The sequence below is a fragment of the Lutra lutra genome, chromosome 13 (genome assembly GCF_902655055.1).
Source record: "Lutra lutra chromosome 13, mLutLut1.2, whole genome shotgun sequence".
Taxonomy (NCBI): domain Eukaryota; kingdom Metazoa; phylum Chordata; class Mammalia; order Carnivora; family Mustelidae; genus Lutra; species Lutra lutra.
In genome coordinates, this window is record NC_062290.1 from 65,478,907 (window position 1) to 65,506,846 (window position 27,940).

General features: G+C 42.2%; 1 protein-coding gene across 4 annotated transcripts; it reads left to right on the top strand.

Annotated features, from left to right (window-relative positions):
* The first annotated feature begins 345 nt into the window (after nucleotides 1–345).
* Nucleotides 346–26,683, top strand: RNF20 (ring finger protein 20). Of its 4 annotated transcripts, none has more exons than XM_047700495.1 (20): nucleotides 346–535; nucleotides 1,635–1,793; nucleotides 6,786–6,953; nucleotides 7,070–7,217; nucleotides 7,371–7,553; nucleotides 11,644–11,762; nucleotides 13,472–13,618; nucleotides 13,793–13,870; nucleotides 14,066–14,185; nucleotides 15,552–15,731; nucleotides 16,498–16,633; nucleotides 17,189–17,310; nucleotides 17,430–17,800; nucleotides 18,992–19,109; nucleotides 19,710–19,859; nucleotides 22,649–22,861; nucleotides 23,910–24,035; nucleotides 24,194–24,334; nucleotides 25,212–25,313; nucleotides 25,568–26,683. In XM_047700495.1, the coding sequence occupies exons 2-20, from the start codon at nucleotides 1,665–1,667 to the stop codon at nucleotides 25,742–25,744; spliced, it is 2,928 nt and encodes a 975-aa protein (XP_047556451.1). In that variant the 5' UTR covers nucleotides 346–535; nucleotides 1,635–1,664; the 3' UTR covers nucleotides 25,745–26,683. The 4 variants fall into 4 exon arrangements, with proteins under 4 accessions (XP_047556451.1, XP_047556449.1, XP_047556452.1 ...); XM_047700493.1 differs by having other exon boundaries at nucleotides 347–540; nucleotides 1,639–1,793; XM_047700496.1 differs by having other exon boundaries at nucleotides 351–487; nucleotides 1,639–1,793.
* The last annotated feature ends 1,257 nt before the right edge of the window (nucleotides 26,684–27,940 follow it).

Here is a 27,940-nt window from a genome sequence, read left to right on the forward strand (position 1 = left end):
CAAATCGTTTGGATTTTCTCCAGGGCGATTTCAGCTTACAAATGGGTCCGGAATAACAACTTCTTGAGGTGCCTGAGGCTAGGTTTCTCCGCCCGGAGATTGACAGGCCCATCGGCCAATCGGCAGTCCGAACGAGTAATAGTAATAGGCACCAGTAATAGGCAATAGAACAAGGCACTTTATTTCAGTAGCAAAAACGAGGTCGCAGTAACACAGGCCAACAAGCCGAAAAAGTCGGAAGCCCTCTCGCCCACGCCAGCCGGGACGCGGCGCAGGTTGAGGTTGGCTCCCTCGCGTTGCTACGGAGACTTGGCCCCTGCTTCCGGGCGCTCGGCGCCCTAGCGGGACGTCACTTCCGCCCGGCGGAGCTGAAGCGCCTTCTCTTCTTCTTTCCCTTCTTCCTTTCCTTGGCCCCGCTTCCCGGAAGCTTCGATGGGTCCTCGCCTGCGGGTAAGGGGTGAGACGTGGGGCCGCTGAGCGGACCTTGGTGAATAACTGCCCGAGTTCCGCTGCCCAGCCGCGCGAGTTGCTAGAACCCAGGTTAGACCTCGGGCGAGGGAGCTGCGGGACTGTGCGGGCCCTGGGGTATCTCCACCGTCTCGGGCTCCGGGGCTTCCCTCTCTTGGGCCTGCGTTTGGCGGCGCGAGAGGCTGGGGTCCTTGCCTCCTCGCGAGTCGTGTTGCGGCCCCTGTCTTGCCCCTCTGTGTCCGCTCTCCAGACAAGCTCCCACTGAGGTTACTGCCGCCAATAACCCCTTCTGGAGCTTAAATCGGAAGCAGGGTGGTGTGTAGTCTCGGTGATGGTAGGGCTGCTTTCTGAAGCAGCAAGTGCTTTAGCATCCATTTCTCCTTCTTTGAGCTCCGAAACCCTGGGAGGCAGTTTAGGTAGCCAGAATATTTGTTCGCCTCTGCTGTACGTAGGGGGAAACCGAAGCCCTTGGGAGAACTCCTTCAAGGCAACCCGGCTCCCTGAGAAGTAGAATGGTGATTCACTGTCAGGACTAGGCTCTCCTTAGGGTTGTGCGACATCATGAGGAGAACGTTTGGGAATAGGAAAGAAACTGCAAATTGAAGAAAGGGAGCTAGTTTTTCTGAGTGCATTCTTCGTGTTAGGCATTGTGCTACGTTCTTTCTATACTTATTCATTCCTTGAAAGGGGCACGGTAATTATATACTCTTATTCCTGGCTTGGGAAATTGAGCCTCAGTGGTGATACACTACTTGCTCAATATTAATGATTTAATAGACATTTCTGAGATCTCTTTCAGCTCTGTGATTTTTCCAACACAATAGAATTAGTTCCTTTCCTAATCAAACTGTTTTTCTGATTCTGACATTTCAGGAAGTGAGATTTCTCTGACATTTTTCTTGGTGTCTTCATCCTTTGCCCATTGTCTTATTTCTTATCAGCACCCTATTTAGAAATTGGTGGTTGTGTAAATTCAGCCCTGACTCTTACTCCACAGTTTACTTTTTTCTTTCCAAGAGGAATTTGGAGATTGTGTCACTTGGTATGAAGTTAATGGATTTTGGTTAAAAGGCTGGCTAGAAAAGTTGCTAGTTTTTACACTGTGGGTGGTTTCTTTATTGTTGCTCTTGCATATCTTACCTAAATTTCTGAGGGTTTTTTCCTCTCCAGGAAGACTGCTGTCATCTGGTGCCAAGATGTCAGGAATTGGAAATAAAAGAGCGGCTGGAGAGTCTGGCACATCCATGCCTCCGGAGAAGAAGACAGCTGTTGAAGATTCAGGGACCACAGTGGAGACGATTAAGCTCGGGGGTGTCTCTTCAACGGTATGTGGAAACAGTGCCGTGAGAGAGTGTGTGTGTGTGTGTTTTGTTTTGTTTTTGTCAGTTGCAACCTGAAAGTAAGAGTTTATGGAAGCCTTCTGGTGTAAGAGAAATTTATTTGACAAGAACTATTTAGTCAGAAGTAGGTGAAATGATGTGGTCAGTTCTGAAAAGAGTATATTGACATTTGGTCTTTATTTTCAAAGGTATGCTTCTCATCTCTGGTGAGTGTGGTGCCTGATACACCTTGGTTATAGGCATTAGCAGTGGGAAACTGTACATTCATTTTTCATTCACTGAAAAGTTAGATGCTAGGTACTAAGAGGCAGTGTAGCAAAATCACTGAGAGAATGGCGAAGGGTCAGAGTCTGAGTTCAGACGACCTGGAATTTACCCTCAGTGCTACCACTTCTTAGCTGCTCGCTTTTCTCTTTTCTTCCCTGTGCCTCTTCTCCTTGTACCTACCTCATTGGGTTGTTGAGAGGATAAAATGAAAGAGCCCCTGTTAAACAGGCTTAAAACATTACCTTTAATATGGTAAGTATGCAGTATGTTTGAGCTATTGATAATTATTATGGGGCTAGATATTATGAATGTAATGGTGAATAATATAGACTCTGCCCTTGCTGTTATAGAGTTGACAGTTTCATTAGACTGTTAACAACCAGAACCTTAGAGTAATGTTATATGTCCATTAGACATCAGAAGCTCACTGTAATTGGTTTGGATTTAGATCAGGAGTCTGTGTTCTGGATCTCAGCCATGGGGATATGGTGTTAAAATGCTTTACATTTGTATAGCTTATAAAACCCCATCTCTTACTTATTTGAATTAGGCTTAGGATCAGGGAGAATAATGGGAATATTCAGAGTAAATTGTTGATGAAGTGTCATTAGTCTCTCTCGGGTTCAGCTGCTCCATACTTTGCCGGGAGGTGATTTTGTCTTAACACTGAATCACATCATGCATCCCAAGGACATTTGCTAACTCAATAAATATAAATATTTGTTGAGCATCTGTTGTTTACCAGAACTATGCTTTACACTAAAGACAGCCCCTGGACTTCAGGCTGTCAGTTGGCACTGCCAACGGAGCAGATTGTTCTAACGTTTATGAGTGGGGGATATGTTGTTCATAGGGATGAATAGCCCCATGCTCTAAGAGAAGCAGAGAGGATACATCCCTGTTTGGATCTTATCCGCAAAGTAGTGAGGAGCCATTGTAAGGCCTTAAGCAGGAGAGTAACATGTTGTCACTTATGCTTGGAGAATAGATGGTAGAGGAGCATCAGTTCACTTAGCAGAGTTGTTTCCTCATTCCTTCTCCCTCTTTTCCTTTCCATTTCATCTCTCTAAGGGTAGGGAGATGGGGCATATATCCACTAATTCCTGCCACAGTTGGTTGAAGGTTGCTCTTACAGGCAATAGCTTTTCCTCTGCACTTCAAGGTTGCTCTAGTGAGCCAGCTAAGTTGTGGAACAAAAAATGAAAAGACACTGGGGGTGAGGATGGAGCTCTCCACCATGGCTGTGTTGAAGTCTGGTGGGCTGCCGGGACATGGCATGGGGCACAAAAGTGTCCACAGCAAGAGGCTGTTGCGGTAATCTTGATGAGGGATCGTGGTAACGTGGGTCACTGTGGTGGTAGTATTGACAGATTTGCTGATGGACTGGATGAAGTTTATGAGATCCCAGAATTTTGGAAGTATGGACTGTCCACTTACTGAGCTAGGGAAGAGTATGAGAGGAGCAGATTTTTTTGGAAGCTGTGGAGGATGAGGGAGGAGTTTGATTTTGGACATTCAAGTTTGGGAAAGTTACTGGACATCTGAGTGGGTTAGGTGACTGGATACCACAATCTGCTGTCTGAAGAGAGGTCTGGGCTAATGCTGTGCATTTGGGAGTCATCATTTTGTAGGAGGTATTTAAATCCATGAGACTAGAGGCTCTGAGTGTAGATAAGGAAGAGGCTTGACAACAGAGCCCTGAAGCACTGATATTGACTGATATTTTCATGTCAAGGTGATGAGAAGAGACTGACCAAAGAGACAGAAAATGAAGGAGGAGAACAAGAGACAGGGGGGGCCCAGATACCAAATAACGAGAGTGTTTAAGGAAGGAGTTGTTCAGGTGCTGCTGATGGTTTGAGTAAGGGGAACACTGAGACATGAGGTTTAGCAGTAGAGCCTTAGTGAGGCCTATGTTCATGGAGTGGTGGTTCTAGAAGCCTGATTGCAATGAGCTGAAGAGAAGAGGAGAGGAATTAGGGAAAAGAGGGGAGAGACCATGCCTTGCGAGAGTACTAATACAAAGCAAGACACAGAAAATGGAGCATTAACCAGAGGAAAATATGGGATTGAGGGAAGGCTTTTTTTTTTTCAAAGTAGTTTGAAAGTTCAAAAGAAGTTTTGTTTTCAAAGTAGGAGCTATTATAGCATGTTGATTGAAATGATTTGGTAGAGATGATCAAGTTGACGGGGTAGCAGAAAGAGGAGATGGTTGTTGGTGTGATTTCCACAAATAGGGGAGAGAGTGTGTGATATAATGCACAGGTGGGGAATTGGCCTTAACTAGGAGCAGGAGCAGTTGATCTGTAGCAACAAAGAGGAAGGCTGTGGATGTAAGTTCAGCTGTAGGTAGGTCCGTAGCTTCAGTTATGAGCGATAGCTGTGGACATTCTCTTCTGATTGCTTCTATTTTTTTTTCAGTGAAATCAGAGGCGACTCATCTGAGAGTGAGGATGGGGGAGGAAGTGTTGGAGGTTGAAGAGACAGGAGAAGGTATGAAGTAGTCATCTTGAAGAGGGAATGGACTAGGGTATTTTTGCTGGCCAGCACTGAGTTTAAAGTGAGCCCACGCAGCATGATACTTTATGTTTTGTGGTCACGTTCAGCTGCATGGTTATAGGCCTGTAGGAGTGGAGAGTTGGATGTTATGAGGGGTGGGGTTTTTACCAGGTAAGTATGAAGAAGAAGCAAGGAAGGAGGAGGTTACAAACGGTCGCGATTGCAACTTACTGCAGAATTTAAGTTCAATAAAGAAGGGAGTGAGGAAGTGAGAGGAGTGAAGGATGGGAAAGATACAGAACCAATGGATTATAGATCTTGGAGGAGGTGAAGAGCTTTGGGAGTCAGGACACTAGAGTGAGCTGGAAAAGTAATGTGGTGTTTGTGGAGAATGGGGTGTTTGAAATTGAGCTTATGAAGAGCATACACGTATAACTAAGACTAAGAATAACTGGGAGTTTGGTGACTGAGAGAGGCAGAAGACAAGATCATTGAAGGAAAGAAAATGAACGACTTGATGATTTGAGATACAGGAAAGAAAATCTATATGGGAATTGAAATCAGTAAGAACTGTGATAGGAGTAGCATTTGAGAGTATAATAAGCTAGGTGCTAAATCTTTAGGAAACGGGAGGTGATCTGGGCATCATAGAGTAGTGCAGGAAGGCAGTGTAGCAGGTGGTGCAGACCAGTGCATGAGCTGCAAAGCTAGGAGGTTTTGGGGAGGCAGGTGGGCTAATGGCCTGGAATGGCAGGCCATTAGAGAACAAGGATGCCTGCCTGTCCACAGGCCCAGTGCTGGAGAAACTTAAGGAGCAACAGGATTCGCATCCAGGTTTCAGTTAGAACAAGAAGAGGGAAAGTAGGGCTCAGAGAAGAGGTTGAGGATTTCATTTATTAATAGGATTAATAGTATTAATAGCTGTATGTTTGGGAAACTCTTGACTAATTTGACATATCAAGAATTTTTTAACCAAAATGGAAGAAAGAAAATGGAAGCAACACAAGAAATTGGTGCTCTAATAAACAGTTCTTACTTTAAAATATTCATGAATTCCTAGGTAAAGTAAAAATGTAATCCTTTTCAGTCCTTTTCTTTGCCTGGGATACTCACCCCATACTTCCCACCTCTAGTCCCCACCTTGTCCTGGGAAAGGAATTAGGGAGAAAAGTGAAAGATACTGAGAGAGGTGTGGAATTACTGATGGAATGATATTTTTGCAGAAACAGAGGAGAATGAGATCCTGAATAAAAGCTGAGGTCAAGGTATGGAAGACAGTGGAGACAGACGGACTGACAAGGAAAAAGGAGAGAATTCAAGGTTCTGGGAGATCTAGATGAGGACTGGTGTATGGGGATAAGGGCACAAGGTACCTGGAAAAAGATAAGTTTTGTTCACAGAATTTTAAGGTTTCAGTTATGGCACAGTTCCAGATAATGACAGAAGTCCAAGATGTGGTTTTTTTTTTTTTTTTTTTTAAAGATTTTATTTATTTATTTGACACACAGAGATCACAAGTAGGCAGAGAGGCAGGCAGAGAGAGAGTAAGGGAAGCAGGCTTCCTGCTGAGCAGAGAGCCCGATGCGGGGCTCGATCCCAGGACCCTGAGATCATGACCCGAGCTGAAGGCAGAGGCTTTAACCCACTGAGCCACCCAGGTGCCCCTAAGATGTGGTTTTTGAAATGGTATGGCCGAAACATAGTATGGGGGAGATACTCCCCGGAGTTAAGGAATTCAGAATGCAGCCTAGACAGCTAGAGGATTCGATGGTTCGTCCACATGTGCACCTCTCCGCATGGGTATTGCACTTACTGGATATGTCGGCAGGGACTGGGGCAGAGAAGGACCCAGGTGCCGAGATTCCTAAATGAGTGGGGGGCGGTGCTGAGGAGATAGATGGCACCGGTCATCAGGGTAGAAGGTGGTCTAGCTGGACAGTGGAGCCTCATGGGACTTTGTGAGTGTTCATGAGAAGAGAACCGTGAGATGGGTGTGGTCCAGGTTCTGGTATATTAGCATCATTCTTACTTCCCATCATTGCACATTCTTTCCTTCCTCTGTTCCTACTTACCCAGTTATTTGTTGTAAGATTTTTAAAGATAAATAGCTTTAGTCATTGGAAATTACTAATTAATATGACTCTGTTGAATTTAAAAGCAGATTTGCCCAATTTCTTTGTGGAGACTAATAAGATTGGTTTCCTGGAGCAGGAGGAGCTAGACATTCGTACACTGCAAACCAAAAATCGCAAGCTGGCAGAAATGCTGGATCAGCGTCAGACCATTGAAGATGAACTCCGTGAGCACATCGAAAAATTGGAACGAAGACAGGCCACCGATGATGCCTCACTGCTGATTGTCAACCGGTACTGGAGTCAGGTAGCTCACTCATTTATTTGCTCAGATTGTTGAATATTTTTGTTCACCTTAGCACTCTCTTCATTTCCCAAGTTGTGTTCTTTTGTTTTTTCATAACGGTGCCCACCCTCCTCCAGTTCGATGAAAACATCCGTATCATCCTTAAACGCTACGATCTGGAGCAGGGCTTGGGAGATCTCCTCACGGAGAGAAAAGCCCTTGTCGTGCCGGAACCAGAACCGGACTCTGATAGCAATCAGGAGCGGAAAGATGACCGAGACAGAGGTGAGTATTTGTGGTGCCTGCTACCACCACGTGCTGTGTGGGTTTCTGAAGTAGAGCTCTGCTTTTGGGATTTCCACTTGAGGAAAGAAAGAAGATTTTGATATTGCCAGTTTTATAACGTTGACGGCTTCTTTTTACCCCCTGTGTCCTCAGGGGAAGGGCAAGAGCCAGCTTTCTCTTTCCTTGCTACTCTGGCCAGCAGTTCCAGCGAGGAAATGGAATCTCAGCTGCAGGAGCGTGTGGAGTCCTCCCGCCGAGCTGTGTCCCAGATTGTGACGGTCTATGATAAATTACAAGAAAAAGTGGAGCTCTTATCACGGAAGCTGAACAGTGGAGGTGAGGCTGGGAGCCTGGCAGAAGTGGGAGGAATAAGAGCTCTCTTTGCATGCTGATTTGTAGTTGCAGGCTTAATGTATTTATTTTGATTCCATTCCTTGGGATGCAGTCTCCAGTATTACCAGTAATACCAGTAATGTTGTTGCTATGGCATGTTAGTATTTTCCAAGTTCTTCATATTTTGAGCCACTAACGGTCCTGTAAGTAGCTGAGGAAAGCTCCATTCTGATACGCTCTGTTAATTAAACACTTTTATAGGTAGCAAAATTAATTTTACTGTTTAAGGAGTAGCTGTGTTTTTGGATATTTTAAATATTGGTAATTACACTTAAAAAATTTTTGTTTATAAGATGCTCAACTTTGACTTCAAGAGTCAGGTTTTTTTTTTTTTTAAGATTTATTTATTGGAGATTAAGAGAGCATGAATGAGAGAGAGCATGAGCTGGGGAGGGGCAGAGGGAGAAGCAGGCTCCCTGCTGAGCAGGGAGCCCAATTCGGGACTCGATTCCAGGACCCTGGGATCATGACCTGAGTTAAAGGTAGACACTTCACCAACTGAGCCACCCAGGTGCCCGTAAAGATAATTATTTATTTGAGAGAGAGAATGTGTGGGGCAGGGGGGTGGGATGGGCAGAGGGAGAGGGAAAGAATCTTAAGCAGGCTCCATGCCCAGCATGGAACCCAACCCAGGGCTCAGTGTCACGACCCTGAGATAATAACCTGAGCCGAAATCAAGAGTCAGACACTTAACTGAATGAGCCGCCCAGGCATGCCCCCAAAGAGTCAGTTTTGATATGTTCTTGTTTTTTATTTATCTGTTATCTCTAATATTTTTTAAAAAAGATTTTATTTATTTATTTGACAGAGATCACAAGTAGGCAGAGAGGCAGGCAGAGAGAGAGAGGAAGGGAAGCAGGCTCCCTGCTGAGCAGAGAGCCTGATGCGGGGCTCTATCCCAGGACCCTGGGATCATGACCTGAGCCAAAGGCAGAGGCTTTAACCCACTGAGCCACCCAGGCACCCCATCTCTAATATTTTCGAAAAGAGTTGGCTCAGGTTTTAGAGTTGTTAGATGGTCTCTGTGTTTAAAAAGATAAAAGAGGGGTGGCTGGGCAGCTCAGTTGGTAAGCGTCCAACTCTTGATTCTGGCTCAGGTATCGATCTCAGGGTCATGAGATTGAGCCCTGCAATGGGCTCCATGCGCTTAAGATTCTTTTGTTCCCTCTTCCTTCCCCTCAAAAAAAAAAAAAAAGAGAAAATATTATATGAATGGAGAAGTGTCTATTTGAAATAATTATGTTACTAGTCAGTGTTAATGGAGAAACTTAAAATTGTACATTATGTAGTAAAGTATTTGTGTAGCCAGGTTGCATCTTCTTTAATGCCCTGATTTCACATTTTTAATAATCATGGTCTAGTTGTAATAGCATAATTTTTGTGATTATTAAGATGTTTAACCTTTTGGGGTGCCCGGCTGGCTTAGTAGAGCATGTGACTCTTGATCTCAGGGTTATGAGTTCAAGTCCCACATTCAGCCTGGAGCCTACTTTAAAAAAAAAAAAAAGATGTTTAACCTTTTGTTTCTGATGGTAGTATGTTGAATGTAATGAACCATTGGGCAGGCAAATAGGAATTTTAAAATTATTATTGTTATTATTTTAAGATTTTATTTTTTGAGAGAGAGTGAGAGAGAACATGAGAGGGAGAAGGGTCAGAAGGAGAAGCAGACTCCCTGCTGAGTTGGGAGCCCAATATAGGACTTGATCCTGGGATTCCAGAATCATGACCTTGAGCAAATGGCAGATGCTTAACTAACTGAGCCACCCAGGTGCCCTCTGTAATTTTTTTTTTTTTTAAGATTTATTTGAGAGAAAGGGCGAGTGAGCAAGAGAGATCAAGAGAGGAAGCACAAGCAGAGTGGAGGGAGAGGAGAAGCAGATTACCCGCTGAGCAGGGATCCTGATGCAGGGCTCAGTCCCAGGAATCTGAGCCTAAGGCAGACGCTTAACCAACTAAGCCACTCAGGCGCCCCTACTCTTAATTTTTTTTTTAAGGCTACTTGGCTAAATTGTCAACAGAATTAAAAGGTGAGGGATGTAAAAGACTTGTGAAAATTTGATGGGAAATTTGCTTTTCCAATAATGTATTTGCATATTTGTGTACTTTATTATTTAGATACCAGTTTTGGAATATGCTGATCAGAAATACATAAAAGTAGCTTATAGAAGTCCTCCCATCCCACTTCTCAAAAATGATCATTTTGTAAGCAATGTGGTTCATGTCCTCCTAGTCTTTTTTATTCATATGTTATATCCTCTTGTGGGTTCTGTCTCCTGGTGCAGTGCCTTGGCTCACTCTTCGTTTCTCCAGTTTCTAGCACTGTATCTGCTATCTAGTGCGTGCTTAGTTATGATGAATGAGTGGCTGTAAATCCTCCCTGTCACCTAATGTAAACTGAGCTGGGTGTTACTTCTTTCTCCCTTGGCTGTACTAGAACAGTTGGATGGTTAAATCCAATAATATGGATTTTAAATCCTATAATATGCCACATGGATGAACCGTGTGTATCATGGTACATACTGTATGCATATTATATGCAGGTAATATGCCGTCTGCAGAGATTATGCCAGTGTTAAACTTTATTTTATAAATGAGTATCAAGTAAAATAATTGGTACCTTTAAAAAGGAACTGAAGTGGGTAGCATACTGAACAGTATTTTAAAAATTATTTTTGATGGCATGTGTTTTAAAGTTAGAGTTTAAGTTCAAATAAAAACGTTAATTATGAGTTACAAATCACTGAGTTATTTTTTATAGCATAAAAGGCAATTGCTGTTGATAAGCTGAACTTGCTAAAAGATAAAGATCTATAAAGAATGAATTATAGCATCAACTATATCTTTTTGGCAGTTCATTCCCCCCCCATGTTTATTTTATCCTTGGATTCAAAAGAATTGCATTTATCAGCTTGTTTATTAATTCAATAAGTATTTATTGAGCTCTTATTGTATTCTAAGACTCGTTCTGAGTATCTCAGGATATTAAAAGGACTAAAATTCAGCTTCCAGTTCTTAACTTGGGTTATGAATCACTTTAAGAGCTTTTGGAGCATATGTTTTTTGGCCTTGCCCGTGGGTATTCTTATTTAGTAGGTGTGGGATGGGTCCTAGGGAATTGTCTAATCTTAAAAGTCCCACAAGTAATTCTACAGGCAATCCTGGTTGAAAACCACAAAAACCACCACATGGCCAGCCTGTTGTATATGGTGTTTCTCCACCACATGCTAGAGGGTAGGAGGAAAGCCCACAATTTTTCCTTCTGGTAACTGTCTCTACAGGGCACTATATATCCTGAAGAGTATCTGGTTTCACTTGCTAACATTTGGATTTGAGCATTTATATTTGTGACTCTAAATTTTAAACATATTTACTTGGTGTAATAAGTTCTGTATATTTATCTACCTTCTTTGTAAATTGTAGTGTACATTTTGGCTTTTGAGCTTCAGGAGTGCCCCTAGCATCATAGTCTGGAATATGTTAAGTAATTCGAGGCTCTTACCGTCATTCTTTGTGATTTTATGGGTGCTCATTTGGGTAGGAAATTTCTGCCCTGTGCTCCCTCTTCTCTCAACAGAGAGATGCTGCATGTTGGTGTTAGTGAATAATAGGAATTTGTGATAGCCTTATGAAATAGAATTTTATTGCTATGAAGACTGTCACTGATGAGAGATACCTCTATCTTGTCTACAATTCTAAAATGCAGTTTTTTAGGTGATTGTGTCTTATCCGAATAAAGTTACAGAACCTCCATTTCTTTCCTCACAGCATTTTGACTTTGTAGAAAGGGATGAGTTAGGTGACTTTGGCTCTGTGTCATCCTCTACTGAAGCACAAATTTGGCTCCTTTCCTTAAGCAGGTCATCTAAGGGCTGGGTACTTAATCAGTCATGTGAAGATAATAAAAACCAACCTACTTCTTGAAGGTTTTCAGGAAAATAAAGTGACATAGCATGTTAATATTTGGTGGGAGTTGCACTTTTAAAATTTGACACTATAGATGTTAAACTAAAGTGCGGTTCTGCTCCCTCAGATAATCTGATCGTGGAGGAGGCAGTGCAGGAGCTGAATTCCTTCCTTGCCCAGGAGAACATGAGGCTACAGGAACTGACAGACCTCCTTCAGGAGAAGCATCGCACCATGTCTCAGGAGGTACTTGACCTGAAAGGAGAGATGGTACTTTCTGTGGCCTGTGGCAGACATTGATTTAGCATTTTGAGTGCTTTGAGGATCATCTGGCTGTATTTTGAAAGCCTATTTTTATATTAAAGAGCATCCAGGGCAAGAGAGAACAGCCAGATCTGAGAAATCAAAATCTGAGGAAAGATTAAGGGAAAAAAAAAATTTGAATGTTTTTCCTAGACTTGTGCCTCTGTTGAATAGACAACTTTACGTTGTTAGTTTTTAGGAAGAAATACCATCATGTGGGGTTTTGTGCAACAACACACCAATCCCTCAAATAATGAATTACCCCAAATATAAAATATCACATACTATGTTACTGAGGGATGGGTTGGTAGAAATCCATCTGAGAATGGGACAGTAGGAACTACTGTATCGATGATGGGCTGGGAACTTGAGGAATGTGGGTTTTCAGTCCAGATTTGGGCATCAATAATGCCATGACCAAACCATGTCAGGATTTGGGTATTTATTTATTTATATACAGTGATTGAGATAAAATGATAATAGACCTTTAAGATTTTTTCTGACACCCCTGATTATCATTTCAGTTTAGTTGAAAGGATATTGTGTTGAAATTTGACGTATTTTAGTTTGGCCTCCTATACCCTGTGCTTATTGGTAAGTTAGTAGTTACCATCTCCTTAGTGCCTAGCACTTCAGTACTTTAGTATCCTCTCTAATGGTCAAGCAGTTGCCATCTTACTGCTAAGGGAACAAATTCAAAGAGGTTGGTAACTGGTCTGAACACACAGCAAGTGATTGAACTGTAACTTGTATGTAGGTGTGTTTTACTTTAAAGCCCGTGTTCTTCTTTATGCTCTTATTTTGTAAACTCAAGTGCCAAGGTCTGGGCTGGCTGTTTGCATGAGAATAATCTGGGAAGTTTGTTAATACATGTGGATTCTCATCAGCCTTAAAATATATACAGAGTAGGGTATAGCAGTGCTTATGAATAGATTGGGGTATAGTAGGAAAATAAAATAACTTTTTGTAATGTTTGAGACATAAATTAGGTGTGACAGAGATGAGAAGGTTCACGTCTTCTGGCCCTTTCCCAAATCTCGTCCATTACTAAGCTGGAGAGAGACATGCTTTGCTCAGCTGAGCTGACATCTACTGTGGCTTTCGTGGCTGACGGTTGATGTTGTCTGTCAGCTGGTGGGGAGCTCACGGTGCTGGGCCGCACCCCGGAAAGCCTGCATGCTGCTGCACCAACGTGGCAGTGTCAGGGTTGGGCTTCTTACATGGCACCTGGCTTCTTCCAGAGAATGAATGTTCCAAGAACAGCAGGCAGAACCTGCATGGCCTTTCAGACATAGCCTCAAAGTTACGTAGCATCATTTCCACCGGGTCACTGAACTTAACCCAGATTCAAGAGGAGGGCCAGTGCCACCACTGCCAAAGACTTTGGGGACCATTTTTTAAAACCAACACAAAGGGTATATGTTAATGTGAACATGTAACAGTTTTGTAATTAGAGTTTTCATGATTTTATTTTTATATTCATGCATTGGGAAGAAGGTGAAGCAGCTCCAATTTAATTTTGTCTATAATGTTGCCAAGCAAGGGTTAATTTTGTGAGATTTGGGATGTAAGGTAGTGATGGAAGGTATTGCTTTTCTAACTCAGTTTTTTTTTTGGCTTTCTTTTTCTGGATGCCTGTCTTTGGGTTGTAGTTCTCTAAGTTGCAGAGTAAAGTGGAGACAGCTGAGTCACGAGTGTCTGTCCTTGAGTCCATGATCGATGACCTGCAGTGGGATATTGACAAAATTCGAAAGAGGGAACAGCGACTCAACCGCCACTTAGCAGAAGTTCTAGAGCGGGCAAGTGCTTTTTCGTTTACAGTTTAGAGACTAGATTCATTTTTAAAGAGTCTACTCAGAAAGGATGGACCCAGGTAGTAGTACTTGGGAACAAAATGGACTCTTGAAAGTACTTTGGTTATCAGAGTAAAATTTTAGGGTCTCCTCTCACTAAAATCTTTGTCCTTCCTATAGGTGAATTCGAAAGGCTATAAGGTATACGGAGCAGGGAGCAGTCTCTATGGCGGCACGATCACTATCAATGCCCGGAAGGTAAGATGCGTGACTCACTTGGGACACGTTTGTGATCTCGTGTCAGCTGTCATGCTTGGTACTTAGGAGTTCACAAGTGGTAGAGTGGGGTTGTGCTGGAAGAATGGGAAGGTGAAGGTGAAGGTGGAAGCTTAGGAATGGGAATGATACAAAAATTCTTTTTGCTCGTTTTGCTGTTTTCCTTCTTCTGTCCAGTTTGAGGAGATGAATGCAGAGCTTGAGGAGAACAAAGAGCTGGCCCAGAACCGCCACTGCGAGCTGGAGAAACTCCGGCAAGACCTGGAGGAGGTCACCACCCAAAATGAGAAGCTGAAGGTAGGAGACACCTCTCTGAAGGGCCGTAGAATGAAACCTTTCGCTGATCAATTCACATCCATACTGGTTGGCCCTCAGAACTTATGAGGGAAGAGAAAAATGTGGGTTTTGTTGATATGTCTGTTTATTTATTTGTTAGTTATACTGTGCCTTGTTCTGAAAAGTATCTAAGACAACCTATAAAGATATATGTAGACTGAATCAGGGTGCTCTAACTTAGGAATTGTTTAGAAAAATGAGTAGGGTAAACTGGGGTGATGATCCAAAATGGATTTAGAAAAAATGGGGCTCGTGTACAAGTTCTGTGCAAGGAGCACATACATCTTGTAGCGGGCAGGCTACTCAGTGTCCATAATTGCCAAATGTGGGTCACAGAATTTGGCTATGCTGTTCCTAGCTGCCAAAACAGAGAAAGAAACATGATCAGTGATGGTTCCTGTTGGTTTTCAAACCTGCCTGTTAGAATTTTCTCTCCCCACGTTCTTGGGGGCCGGGAAGAAAATGGATCCTGAAAGTCTTCCTGCCCCTCTTTCAGTCATAGCCACATGTCTTTTATAATTTGATATGTTTCTAGGTAAATAAAGATGTTCGAACTGAAAAACAAAGCAAAACAAAACAAAAACCAACCTGAGTGAAATCAGTTAAAGTGGGTAATTAAAGCAAGCCGTTGCTTAAGAGAAGCATAACTATTTTTAATCCAGTATTGAAAATATATTTCTCTGTGACTGTTAATAAAAAGAACAAGTTAGTGATGGGGGTCCTCAGCTGTGTTTTAAGAATTAAACATCCTGACAAATTTCATAGGGTTTTTCTGTGTCCCCAGGTCTGACAAATTTCATAGGCATCTTCTAGTGTCATTGGTGTAGGTTGATATATAATGTAAAATACATGTCAATTAAAACAGTTCTTGGGTGGAGAACACAGGTACCTGGTGTCACTTCTTGGCTGGTCAGATTTAGTTTGATATAGATTTTACAGAACTAGAAGGGTGGGCAAATACAATCCATAATCTTTGTAAGGAAGATGGGTGGCTTAGTCGGTTAAGTGCCTGCCTTTGGCTCAGATCATGATCCCAGGGTCCTGGGATCAAGTCCCTCATCTGGCTCCCTGTTCATTGGGGAGCCTGCTTCTCCCTCTGCCTGCTGCTACCCCTGAATGTGTGTTCTTGCATGCTCTCTCTCTCTCTCTGTCTCTCTGACAAACAAAATCTTGACAAACAAACAAAATCTTAAAAAACAAAAATCAAACAAAAAAAGCTTGTCACAACTGCACAGGACATCATTGAGTTTAAGGTTTTATTTCCTGTCTGGCATCCAGGGCGCAGACGCTAGCTTCTGCTTCTGACTGGCTTTTGGGCCCTCCTCAGGTAGAACTGCGGAGTGCGGTGGAGGAGGCGGTTAAGGAGACCCCAGAGTACCGCTGTATGCAGTCGCAGTTCTCCGTCCTGTACAACGAGAGTCTGCAGTTGAAAGCGCATTTGGATGAGGCTCGGACGCTGCTTCATGGCACCAGGGGGACCCACCAGCGCCAAGTTGAGCTCATTGAGGTAGTAGCCTCACTTTGTCTTCTGTGTATAAGCTTTTCTGCCTCATAAATTTTATAATTTTACCATCTCATGAGTGATTATTGCTCGTTCAGCAAGTATGTATGGAGTGGCCGTAGGTCTTTACTCTGCTGGATGGCGGGCATCCCGCCATTTGGGATCAGAGAGTCTAGTGGAGTGAGTAGTGACCATTAGAATGTGGTGTGGGACAACAGACGCGTACCCAAAAGAGACAGAGCACCTGATTTCCTGTGGCAGGAATAGTGGGTAGAAGCTGTTTTACCATTTATAAGCCATTAAAGCGTGTTGGGGCAAATGTAAATACTCTTTTTTTAAGGCAAAAACTTTCATTCATGTGTTCAACTCTATACCTTCCATAGTCCTTAAGATGATATTTGTTGTCATAGTTGGTCTTTTCCTGTATGTCTGACAAATGAATTGAATTTCATATGTCTTACCTTACATACATACATACATTTATATTCTGTTTTATTGTTTACTACTCCTTATAAATTATAACATTCTCGCAGGTGGGGCTATTTCCCTCATTTCTGTAATACCTTCCAGTTCTCAAATCAGTTTTTGTAGCTGCCTGGTGCTCATTAAATATCGATTGAGTGGGAACTTTTCAGAGTAATCCCTCTTAGTGTTTCACTTTTTTTTCTTCTTAGATCCTTACAGGTCAAAATTAGGAAACATATGAATAGAACGTGATGATGTTTCCACATTTGGATAAGAGTTTTTGATTGGCTCCCTTTTTTGTGCGTAGAGAGATGAGGTTAGTCTTCATAAGAAGCTGCGGACCGAAGTAATCCAGCTGGAAGATACGCTGGCCCAGGTCCGCAAGGAGTACGAGATGCTGAGGATAGAATTTGAGCAGACGCTGGCCGCCAATGAACAAGCAGGTATGAGTATTCTCACTCCGCCTGCTGTACATGCCTGCCTTAAACTTCCTTCAACAACATAGTGTGGCTCATCTGGATCTGACAGTGTTAAGTGGAGCTCATATGTCTTAAAGATCCGTAATCAAACCCTGGAATTCATTCTGGCTCACAGCCTGGGTGTTTGTTTTTCAGTTCAGATTGGCCAGTTTTGAGGCGCCTGGGTGGCTCAGTTGGTTAAAGCCTCTGCCTTCAGCTCGGGTCATGATCCCGGAGTCCTGGGATCGAGCCCCGCATCGGGCTCTCTGTTTGGCGGAGAGCCTGCTTCCCCCCTCTCTCTCTGCCTGCCTCTCTGCCTATTTGTGATCTCTGTCTGATAAATAAATAAAATCTTTAAAAAAAAAAGAAAGAAAAAAAAAAAAACCAGATTGACCAGTTTTGTTTTCTTCTGAGGAGGAGGTCTCTTTCTTTTGGTAATTTCCCCTGTTTCTCAGAGGGCCCTGATGTGTTCTGCACTTTGTCTCCTTGTGCCTTTGCCCTTGTCACAGTTCTTCCTAATATTGCTGCTCTGTATTTCAGGCCCCATCAACCGGGAGATGCGTCACCTCATCAGCAGCCTCCAGAATCACAACCACCAGCTGAAAGGCGAGGTCCTGAGGTACAAGCGGAAACTGAGAGAAGCCCAGTCTGACCTGAACAAGGTAACCAGGAGGGGTCAGATAAGTGCGAACAGCTGTTCTGTTTGCATGGCTGGTTTTGAGGGAGCCGAGTGGGGTGGTTGCCGTCAGTCACACGCTTCCTTCCCTCCTTCGTCCCCCAGACACGTCTGCGCAGCGGCACTGCCCTCCTGCAGTCTCAGTCCAGTACTGAGGACCCGAAGGACGAGCCCGCGGAGCTGAAGCAAGATTCCGAGGACTTAGCTGCCCAGTCCTCCGCAGCAAAGGCATCTCAGGAGGAAGCCAGTGAAATCAAGTCCAAACGGGATGAGGAAGAACGAGAACGAGAAAGGAGGGAGAAAGAGAGGGAGAGAGAAAGAGAGCGGGAGAAGGAAAAGGAGAGGGAACGAGAGAAGCAGAAACTGAAAGAGTCAGAGAAGGAAAGAGACTCTGCTAAGGATAAAGAGAAGGGGAAACATGATGATGGGAGGAAAAAGGAGGCAGAAGTTATCAAACAATTGAAGATTGAACTGAAGTAAGAGCAGACTTTAACTGTTTCTAGAGTAACTGTTTCTGACTCAGAAGCTGAGGCTAGGACATCATGCATGCAATGTTTGGTCGATGGCGTGACTTACAGGCTATCATAGTATCTCAGGTGTAAATGTACAATTAGTTGTGCTCTCAATTCTTAAGTGTGCAGTCAAAATGGCTTGCGTGGGCTAGTGTGGAGTCTGGCTCGGTGGTCAGGGCTCGGTGAGCCTTGCACTTGCAGCCTTATTCTTCATGAATCCAAATTAAGGGACAGGGTGCCTGTCCTTTTTTAAGCAATACTCATGAGAATTATTGAAATTAACTGCTGGCAGATTGCTGGCATCAACTGTAATTTAAATCATAATGGGTAGAGTTTGTATCATTCTAACTTGAGCATTGTTGGTCTATTTACCCGACAGTTAACTAGTTTGTGTATGTATCAGATCACTTTAAGAGATGTCTTAGGTTTATTCCTGCAGGCATTGAAATGGTAAGACAGACCTGTCGTAAATGAAACACCAACATAACATCTCATTACTGCCCCTTCTCTTCCTGCATAACCAGTAGAACTGGTTACATCTTGCTTCCCATTGGTAGTCATTGTGCCTTTATTGATAGTTGGATTTGAAGGACAACTGTGCTCAAAACATTTGAGTTTCTTTGGTATATAAAAGTATAGTTAAGAGTTTCGATAATTTGGTAGGAGGTGAAGTTTCAGTCTGCAGCTGATGGCTCATCACTCCACTATTGATTCTAGTTTTCTCCCTTTTTTTCTATTCCTTCCTCTTGATCTCTTTAAGGCAAATACTTTTTTCAAGTATAGTATCAGAATTATCTGGGTGATTTATTTAAAATATATTCCTGGACCCATTACAGACCTATCTCAGTTTCTAAGAGTGGGGCCCCAGAATTTTGCCTCTTTAAGTAGGGCCACAGGTGTTTATTTTATAACTTTATGTTGGAGAACTTGGTCTGAAGGGAGAAATGGTTCCATTAGTGAGCTTGCTTTTCTGTAGTTTCCAAGTGTATCCACAAGTTTCTTGATGGTCCGTGAGAAGTATTATCTTTTAGAGCTGTGATGTAAGGTATACATGGAACTGTTATAAATTATTTTGCTCAATTCCAAATTCCCTTGCTCTGATGTCCTGTGTTTTCTCATTACACCCTTCACTTCCCTCTACCATCCTCATCATAGGAAGGCACAAGAGAGCCAAAAGGAGATGAAACTATTGCTAGATATGTACCGCTCTGCCCCGAAGGAACAGAGAGACAAAGTTCAGCTGATGGCAGCTGAGAAGAAGTCTAAGGCAGAGGTAATCTAGTCTGCCATTACCTGTCATTCTGGTTATAGTCTGCATTTGTGGGATTTTCCTTCACATTTCTGAAGGATGTAGTTTCTTTCTTCATCTTTAAAGTTAGCATTTAAAACTCAGCAGCATTTTCCTCCCTTTCAGAGACCATCTAAATTAAAACAGATTTCTGTATTCTTCACTAGGTGGTAAGGTATATCAGAATTTCTGGGAATAGGAGTAACCTTTTCAGACTTTTTATTCTCTTTTTTCCATTAATGCTTTTCCCATAAATCACTGTTATAGTGAGTCACGTTTCAGATTACTTTTGGGAAGAATGTCTTATTCTCTTACAATTTGGGGGCCTTAAAAACAAGCCACTATCCTAAAGAGAGGTGCGTGTGCACTCATCACCAGCGTTCCTTATACGAATGTGTCCTGTGGGAATGGAGGGAAGTGACAACAGTGTTGTGATGTGGCCTGCCAGTATAGCGTTTCTCTCCCTCTCGAATTCTGTCAAGGTTCTTTGGTGTTGTGGGCCCTCCATCTGTGCAGGATCAGTTGATTCTTGAAATCGTATTATATCTTTTTCTTCTTGTGTGTGTGATTCCTTACCTTTTCTAGTTGGAAGATCTAAGGCAAAGACTCAAGGATCTAGAGGAAAAGGAGAAAAAGGAGAACAAGAAAATGGCTGATGAGGATGCCTTGAGGAAGATCCGGGCCGTTGAGGAGCAGATAGAGTACCTGCAGAAGAAGCTGGCCATGGCCAAGCAGGTGGGCACACTCTATTTGTGTAGCTAGGTTTTTAAAAAGTACATGTTACTTGACAAGTAAAGTTACTGACAGTGCAGTATGCTCTTTTAGTCCAGTCTTTTTCTTCCTGTGAATATGTTTTACTCCTGTATGTACGTTTGTTTTTATACTGAGCTCTTTCATTCTTTTTTATTTTATGTATTTGTGAGGCAAATTTTTTTATTTTTACTTTTTTTTCAAAAGGGTGGCCAGTTGTTCAAATGTTGTTTATTGAGGGGTCTACCCTTCCTCTGCTGATCTGGAATCAGGGATATAGTGAGTCTAAATGAAAAAAAAATGTGTGTGTCTTTACATATATACATACATATATACATATGTACATACACACATATATACATATACGTGTGTGTGTGTGTGTATGGTTTTATATGCATCATGATCACAAATAATGTGCCCTCAAACAGGTTATAAATAAATAACTAGTATGTTAACTGTGGTTGTTTTGAGGTCATGTAACTGTAGAGACTTCTTCTCACAACGAACATATATTTCTTTATTTTTAAGTCCCAGTGAGTTTTATTAACTTTTAATATTCAGTAATAAAGATAAAGAAATGGAAAAACTATATATGTTCACTGTGAGGAACATCTTCACTGTATCTAGGAAATAACAAAATGGCAAAGTGAAGGAGTTTTAGATTAAGTACCTTGAAAAGAGGAACTTTATTAGAACCTGTATGCATTTCTTGGATAAAAAAAAATGGGATTTTGGCTTTTCTTAAATCTGGTGGTTTCCAATTTTCTCTCTCTTGCTCTTTCTTTTCTTTTTTTCTTTTTTAAGATATTACTTATTTATTTGACACAGAGAGAGACAGTGAGTGAGGGAATACAAGCAGGGGGAGTAGGAGAGGGAGAAGCAGGCTTCTGCTGAGGAGGGAGCCCGATGCGGGACTCGATTCCAGAACTCGGGATCATGGCCTGAGCCAAAGGCAGACGACTGAGCCACCCAGACACTCCTCTTGCTCTTTTTAAAAACACAATAATTATCGGGGTGCTTGGGTGGCTCAGTTGGTTAAGCATCTGACTTCACCTCAGGGCCTGATCCCATGGTTGTGGGATCAAGCCCCGAATTGGGCTCCTCTCATTGTGGGGAGTCTGCTTGTCCCTCTTCTTTGCCCCGCCCCCCTCTTGTGCACGTGTGCACTCTCCCCCCCGGCATGAATAAATAAAATCTTTAAGAAAAATATAAAAATAAAAATTATCAGGAAATTGTACTACTATAGGTTCTAGTAAGAAGTGGAGCGACATTATAAATTTAGTATTATCCCAATACAAACACTGATTTTTGGTTTTGTTGATTTTGGCACTAAAACCAATTTTAAAGTACATATGAAAAAGCACACAAGAACAGCCAATAAAACCGAACAAGAAGAGCAGTGGCAGTTCCTGTCTCAACCAGGTATAAAAACAGGAAGTTTCAGGAGGTAAGATAGCTTGAGACTAATAGACTGCTAGGACTGAATAAAAAGTCCAGAAATAGACCAGAGTACACGTGTGTATTTAGTATGTGCCAAAGGGACAGTTTAAAGTCAGTGGGGAAAAGGAAGAGTATTAAATGCGGAAGGGCAAAAAGAAACACTAATACTGGAAAAAAGTTGCATATATACTCAGACACTTTGCACAAGGATAATTTGCAAATGGACTATAGCTGTAATATTAAAGAAGCTAATCCATTTGGGGCACCTGCGTGGCTCAGTTGTTAAGCATCTGCCTTCAGCTCAGGTCATGATCCTAGGGTCCTGGGATAGAGCCCTGCTTCGGGCTCCCTGCTCAGCGGGGAGCCTGCTTCTCCCTCTCCCACTCCCCCTGCTTGTGTTCCCTCTCTCCCTGTCGCTTTCTCTATAAAATAAATAAATAAAATCTTTTAAAAAATTTTTAATCCATTAGAAGAAAACAAATTCCTTTATAAGTCTGGAATGGTGGAGACCTTTTTTTTTTTTTCTTTTAAAGATTTTATTTATTTGATGCACAGACTGAGACACCCAGACGCGCCCTGGTGGAGACCTTTTTAACTATTAATAAAAGTTTAAAAAATATGAAAAGAATTGATAATTTCAACTTAAAAAAGTCCACAAAACTTCTGTCTGGCAGAAACCACTATTTGCAAAGCTGAAAGACAAATGACAAGCAGGGAGAAAATGTTTCTAACTCTTAGCACAAAAGAGCTTATCTTGCTACTATTTAAAAACTCCCCAGAATGATAGGAAAACCCAACACCTTAGTAGAGGAATAGGCAAAAGGATGTGACTCGTTCACAGAAAAGGATACCAGTGGCTCTTACACATCTGAAAAGATGTTCAGTCTCCTCATAACACAAAATATAAGTCAAAAATATTTTTAGGTACTGTCACCCATCAGATTGTTGTACAGTACAGCTAGAAAGTCTGTAGTGAAATTTGATAATTACAGTTGTGGAAAAGTGTGAGAAAATGTGAGGTTTCATGATAGAAATTCTCTTCACCAAGGGCTACTTGATCAGTTTGCTACATTGGTGTGTAGATTTGTCTATTCTAACCAGCCCTGAATACAGATCAGCTGAGCATTAGACCATCGGTGCCAGTGTCTTCAGATAATAAGGGTTTCTTTTGTATTCCTTGGGCTAACCTAAGTGACAAAACTAAGCTGCTTAAAACCGAGTCTCTGTCGGCAGGTTACTTTATTTCTGAATTAACACTGGGAAAATTTAGTTTCCAGTGCTCATTTGGAGTTAGAAGATCCTATTAAAATGAGGGTTCTTTCTCCATATTTTAGGAGGAAGAGGCTCTCCTCTCAGAGATGGATGTTACAGGCCAGGCCTTTGAAGACATGCAGGAGCAGAATATCCGTTTAATGCAGCAGTTGCGGGAGAAGGATGATGCAAATTTCAAGCTCATGTCTGAGCGTATCAAGTCCAATCAGATCCACAAGCTACTTAAAGAAGAGAAGGAGGAGTTGGCTGACCAGGTTTTGACTCTAAAGACTCAGGTAATTTGAATAAAGCTTGCCAGAATTCTGTTGAAGTAGGGCACTTTCTACATGAAACTCTGCATTAAAGAATGATTATTGTGGCCTTTTTTAAAATAAGAAAAAACCCCTGAAAACTAAATTATATTTTTGGCATTCTGGTAAATAAATTATACATCCCTGCAAAGAAGTACACTTTAGCTGTTAAAACAAGGATCTGCTAGTATGGTAAATGTTACTAAGTGATTTTATTATCCCTTTTATGTTAAAAATGTGTACGTCTTTGTGTGTGTGTGCTGTGTATTTTACAAATTTCAGGAAGACTGTATGAGAAACAGAGTGGTTACCTGATTACCTCTGGATGCTGGGATGAGAGTCCGTGGGTGTATGACTTTACTTTGTACCCTTTCATGTTGACTCCACTTTGTGCATGAATTTCCTTTTTCTTCCTTTCTTTTTTTTTTTTAAGATTTTATTTATTTATTTGAGAGAGAGAGCATGAGAGGGGGAGGAGGGTCAAAGGGAGAAGCAGGCTCCCCGCTGAGCAGTGAGCCTGATATGGGACTCAATCCCGGGACTCCAGGATCATGACCTGAGCAGAAGGTAGTTGCCTAACCAACTGAGCCACCCAGGTGTCCCTGTGTGTGAATTTTAAGAAAAAGACTGTTTTAGAACTTCTAGCCATTCTGAGAGAAATGGCCTTTGTTTGAGCTATAATTTACATGGTCTAGTGTGAATTGCCAGCCTTTGATAATTAGTACTGCTGAAGAAGGTGAGTATAAATGTAATTCCTTTTGCTCTTGGCAACTTGGAAAAGAATTTTCAGTGGTTTCTTAAAACTCTTGCTTGAGCCATCAACCATGACTTTTTTTTTTTTTTTTGGTATGAAAAGGGAAGCTTTTAAGTATTGTGATCTTGCATATATTTTGAAGGGTTCCTGGGTAAAGACAGTGATGATTTGAGATTTCTAACAGACTCTTTTTGTGGGCCTATGGATTAGCAGTGCCTAGTCAGTTAATAGTTTTTTTCTTTCCTGTTTGTGTTAAAATCTGGTTTTTCTTTTTCAAAGGTTGATGCCCAGTTACAGGTAGTAAGGAAATTGGAAGAGAAGGAACATCTGTTACAAAGCAACATTGGCACGGGGGAGAAGGAGCTGGGTCTTAGGACTCAAGCCTTAGAGATGAATAAACGCAAGGTAGGATTGCTTACCCTGTCATCTGAAGTGACAGCTAGTCTCAGGAGGAGCAAATACGGAGGACACTGATGACATTATAGGTTCACTTTCTACCTTGGCCCAGATTAACGTCTTGCCTCCCTAGAAATAAGCTGACGCTATTTGTTCACCCCACCTAGGCGATGGAGGCAGCCCAGCTGGCAGATGACCTCAAAGCGCAACTGGAGTTGGCTCAGAAGAAGCTCCATGATTTTCAGGATGAGATCGTGGAGAACAGTGTCACCAAAGAAAAGGACATGTTCAATTTCAAAAGAGCCCAGGCAAGAGCAATTGTGTTTTCTTTATGTTTCACCTTTCAGGTACTTTTTGAGCTCTGAAATGTTATGAAGGAATCATTGGTCTAATGTACGCCATCTCCTACTTGATTATAAGTTCTTTGAGTGACGAGACCAAGTCTGTTTTCCTCACTACCTTTCCCCTCAAAGCCTGTCATGGTGCCTACCACCTGGTGGGCATGAAGTACAGCAACATTATCAAATTAGACGATTTTAAAGTTCTGTAATTTTTCTATTTTTGGCATGTCAGATGTTTCTCATGATGACTTTCTAGCCTTATCCACACATCTGTAAGTTATTTTAACCTACTCTTACCTTCAGCTTGAGAGTAATTACCTTAAAATAGTTTATCAAGTTTTTCATCTTTTTTTTGTTGTTTAATTCTTAGACTGTATTTTTACAGAACTGCATTGACAATAGTTAGGTGCAACTAGAGTTTGGTGATAGGATTACGGTTTTGTGCTTAGGAACAAAGAAGGTATTTGCCATTCCAGTTCTCTGCATTCCTAAGAGATAATAGGCCAGGAAAGGACAGAAAGTCCTTTCTTTGCCAAGTAGAAAGTTCCAAGTTGGAGCAATTTTTTTTTTTTTAAAGATTTTATTTATTTATTTATTTGACAGAGAGAGAGAGAGATCACAAGTAGGCAGAGAGTCAGGCAGAGAGAGAAGGGGAAGCAGACTCCCTGCTGAGCAGAGAGCCCGATGCGGGGCTCGATCCCAGGACACTGAGATCATGACCTGAGCTGAAGGCAGCAGCTTAATCCACTGAGCCACCCAGGCGCCCCTGGAGCAATTTTTTTTCTTCAGAAATGGCAGGTCTAGGGGAGTATGTATGTCTAATGGGTATGATGTCTTACCACAGGAGGACATCTCTCGACTTCGAAGGAAGCTGGAGACCACAAAGAAACCAGACAATGTGCCCAAATGTGATGAGATCCTGATGGAGGAGATTAAGGATTACAAGGTTAGGAAAACTGCCTCAGTGATTTCTTCGTGTCCTTTTTGTTCAGGACTGAAGTGGCCTGCTAATAGACCGGGAGAATAAATACTCAAGTTCTTTACATGAAGGGAACCGGAGGATGGTTTCTTTTAGAGGGGAGGTGACACTCTTGTCTTAGTGCCTAGTGGGTTTCCTGCTTATTTGCTTCGATATGATAGCCACTTAAACCTTTGTGGTCGATCAGACTCTGACTTCTCTTTCTTTTTTTTTTTTTTAAGGCACGCCTGACCTGTCCATGTTGCAACATGCGTAAAAAGGATGCTGTGCTGACCAAGTGTTTCCATGTTTTCTGCTTTGAGTGTGTGAAGACACGCTATGACACCCGTCAGCGCAAATGTCCCAAGTGTAACGCCGCGTTTGGTGCTAATGATTTCCATCGCATCTACATTGGTTGAGCCAAGCCAAGAGAAGAAGAGGGAATGGCTAGACAGGCACTTCTTCATTAACCACCAAACCTCTACCTCTTCTCTCCTTGACTGTCACCTAAGGGCAGTTTGTCTGTCAACGACCTTTCCTTCATAGACTTTACGTCCAGGTTCTCCTCTCTAATAGCTAGATGACTTCAGGGAAAAGGACTGGTAAAGGCAAGTCTTGGGTTTTGGAATGAATTAGAAACAAACAACCCTCATTTGTCTTCCCCACCAGCTTCTTTCTTTCCTGCTTTTAGATTTCTCAGCATTTTCTTCTTCAGGCTTACTATATAATTTTGGATTTCCATTCCTCCTGAAGAAATAAATTGATATTTTCGACACAGAGAAGGGAACAGAGAAGAGTGGAGACATATGGCTATTTTGCGGGGTGAGGGGGATCTTTTAGAAATAAGCTCTCTGTGGGCACAAATATTTCTTGATTTGTGTAGTAAACTTTTTGTAAAGTTGGATTATAAAATGGTATAATTGTGCTATTTTTTCCTGGATAGTTTGAAGCCTTAATGAAATTACATCCAGGATGATTCAGTCCATTTCCTATTCACTAACAAAGTAACTTGTTAAGGTCAGCTGGGTTCCATGTTAAAGTTATTTAAGTTTTGAAATGTCCTACTCATTAAAAAATCTTACTTCTTGAGGCCAGAATACTTTCAAATTCATTAGCCCTTTTTATCTTACAATGAAATCAAGCTTGGAGAGGATGGGGAACAGGACTGAGATGAAGAAGAGATCTTCTGGGTACTCTGGAAACTTAATACAGGGAGGCCTTAGTGAGCTATGAATTACTCTCATCTGCCTCTCCACAGGGATTGCTGTGATCCCTTTTTTCTGGAAGATTCTCTGTAATATTTCTGTAGGACTTTATACTCCCCAAGCTTCAATTAAAGCAGGATTTGGTTTGCTTTAGTGTTTGTGTTTTTTTTGGGCAGTAGGTGGTTTGGGTTTGGTTATTTACTGTTCATGACACTTGGCTAGGGAAGTTAGCTGTCTAGCGTTGGAGGACTGCAGCCTCCTGGAATATATATATATATATATATATATACACATATATATTTTTTAATAGATTTAATTTATTTATTTGACAGATCACAAGTAGGCAGAGAGGCAGACAGAGACAGAGGAAGGGAAGCAGGCTCCCCACCGAGCAGAGAGCCCGACGCGGGGCTTGGTCCTAGGACCCTGGGATCATGACCTGAGTTGAAGGCAGAGGCTTTAACCCACTGAGCCACCCAGGCACCCCAGCCTGTAGAATATTGTGGCAGAAAACCACTAGTCCCATGGGAAGTTGGATTTAGGGGAAGTTCCTCTAGTTGGGAAGAGCAGGGAGCTTCTAGTCCCAACTAGTCTGAAGTCCCAGCAACATAAAGAGCATTTAGAGACATTTTGAGATAATTACCAAAAAGGGTGATGATTTTTGGACAGTCTGGCTTCTTAGTATAGAAGAGGCCAATGAATGGGTTTCAGGAATATCCACAGATTGTATACAAAATTTTGTTTGTGTTGTATGTACGTTATTCATAGCTTTTTTCGGATTCTGAAAGGAATTTTGAAACCACACAATCCTCCAAAAAAATATATATATATATATAAGCCTCACAGCACCTGAGTGACTCAGTTGGTTAAGCATCTGACTCTTGATTTCGGCTCAGGTCATGATCTCAGGGTCCTGGGATGGAGCCCCACATCAGGCTCCTTGCTCAGTGGGGAGTCTGCTTGAGGATTCTCTCTCCCTCTTCCTTTGCTCCCCCCACACACTCTTTCTGTCTGTCTCTCGCTAAAATAAATAATATTTTAAAGGTTTTATTTATTTATTTGAGAGAGAGACTGAGCATGAGCAGGGGGGAGGGGCAGAGAGAGAGGGAAAGGCAGACTGTCCACTGAGCAGGGAATCTGATGTGGGGCTCCGTCCCAGGATACTGGGATTGTGACCTGAGCTGAAGGCAGACGCTTAACCAACTGAGCCCTCTAGGCACTCCTAAAATAAATCCTTAGGGCGCCTGGGTGGCTCAGTGGATTAAGCCGCTGCCTTCGGCTCGGGTCATGATCTCAGGGTCCTGGGATCGAGCCCCGCATTGGGCTCCTTGCTCCGTGGGGAGCCTGCTTCTCTGCCTGCTTGTGCTCTCTCTCTCTCTGTCAAATAAATAAATAAAATCTTTTAAAAAA

What these genes read in the sequence shown, in the direction of transcription:
- RNF20 (XM_047700495.1), top strand. Translation starts at nt 1,665, where the DNA reads ATGTCAGGAATTGGAAATAAAAGAGCGGCTGGAGAGTCTGGCACATCC. An exon ending in TCAACCGGTACTGGAGTCAG is followed by an intron (nt 6,954 to 7,069) that starts GTAGCTCACTCA and finishes ACCCTCCTCCAG; the next exon opens with TTCGATGAAAACATCCGTAT. An exon ending in CAATTGAAGATTGAACTGAA is followed by an intron (nt 17,801 to 18,991) that starts GTAAGAGCAGAC and finishes TCCTCATCATAG; the next exon opens with GAAGGCACAAGAGAGCCAAA.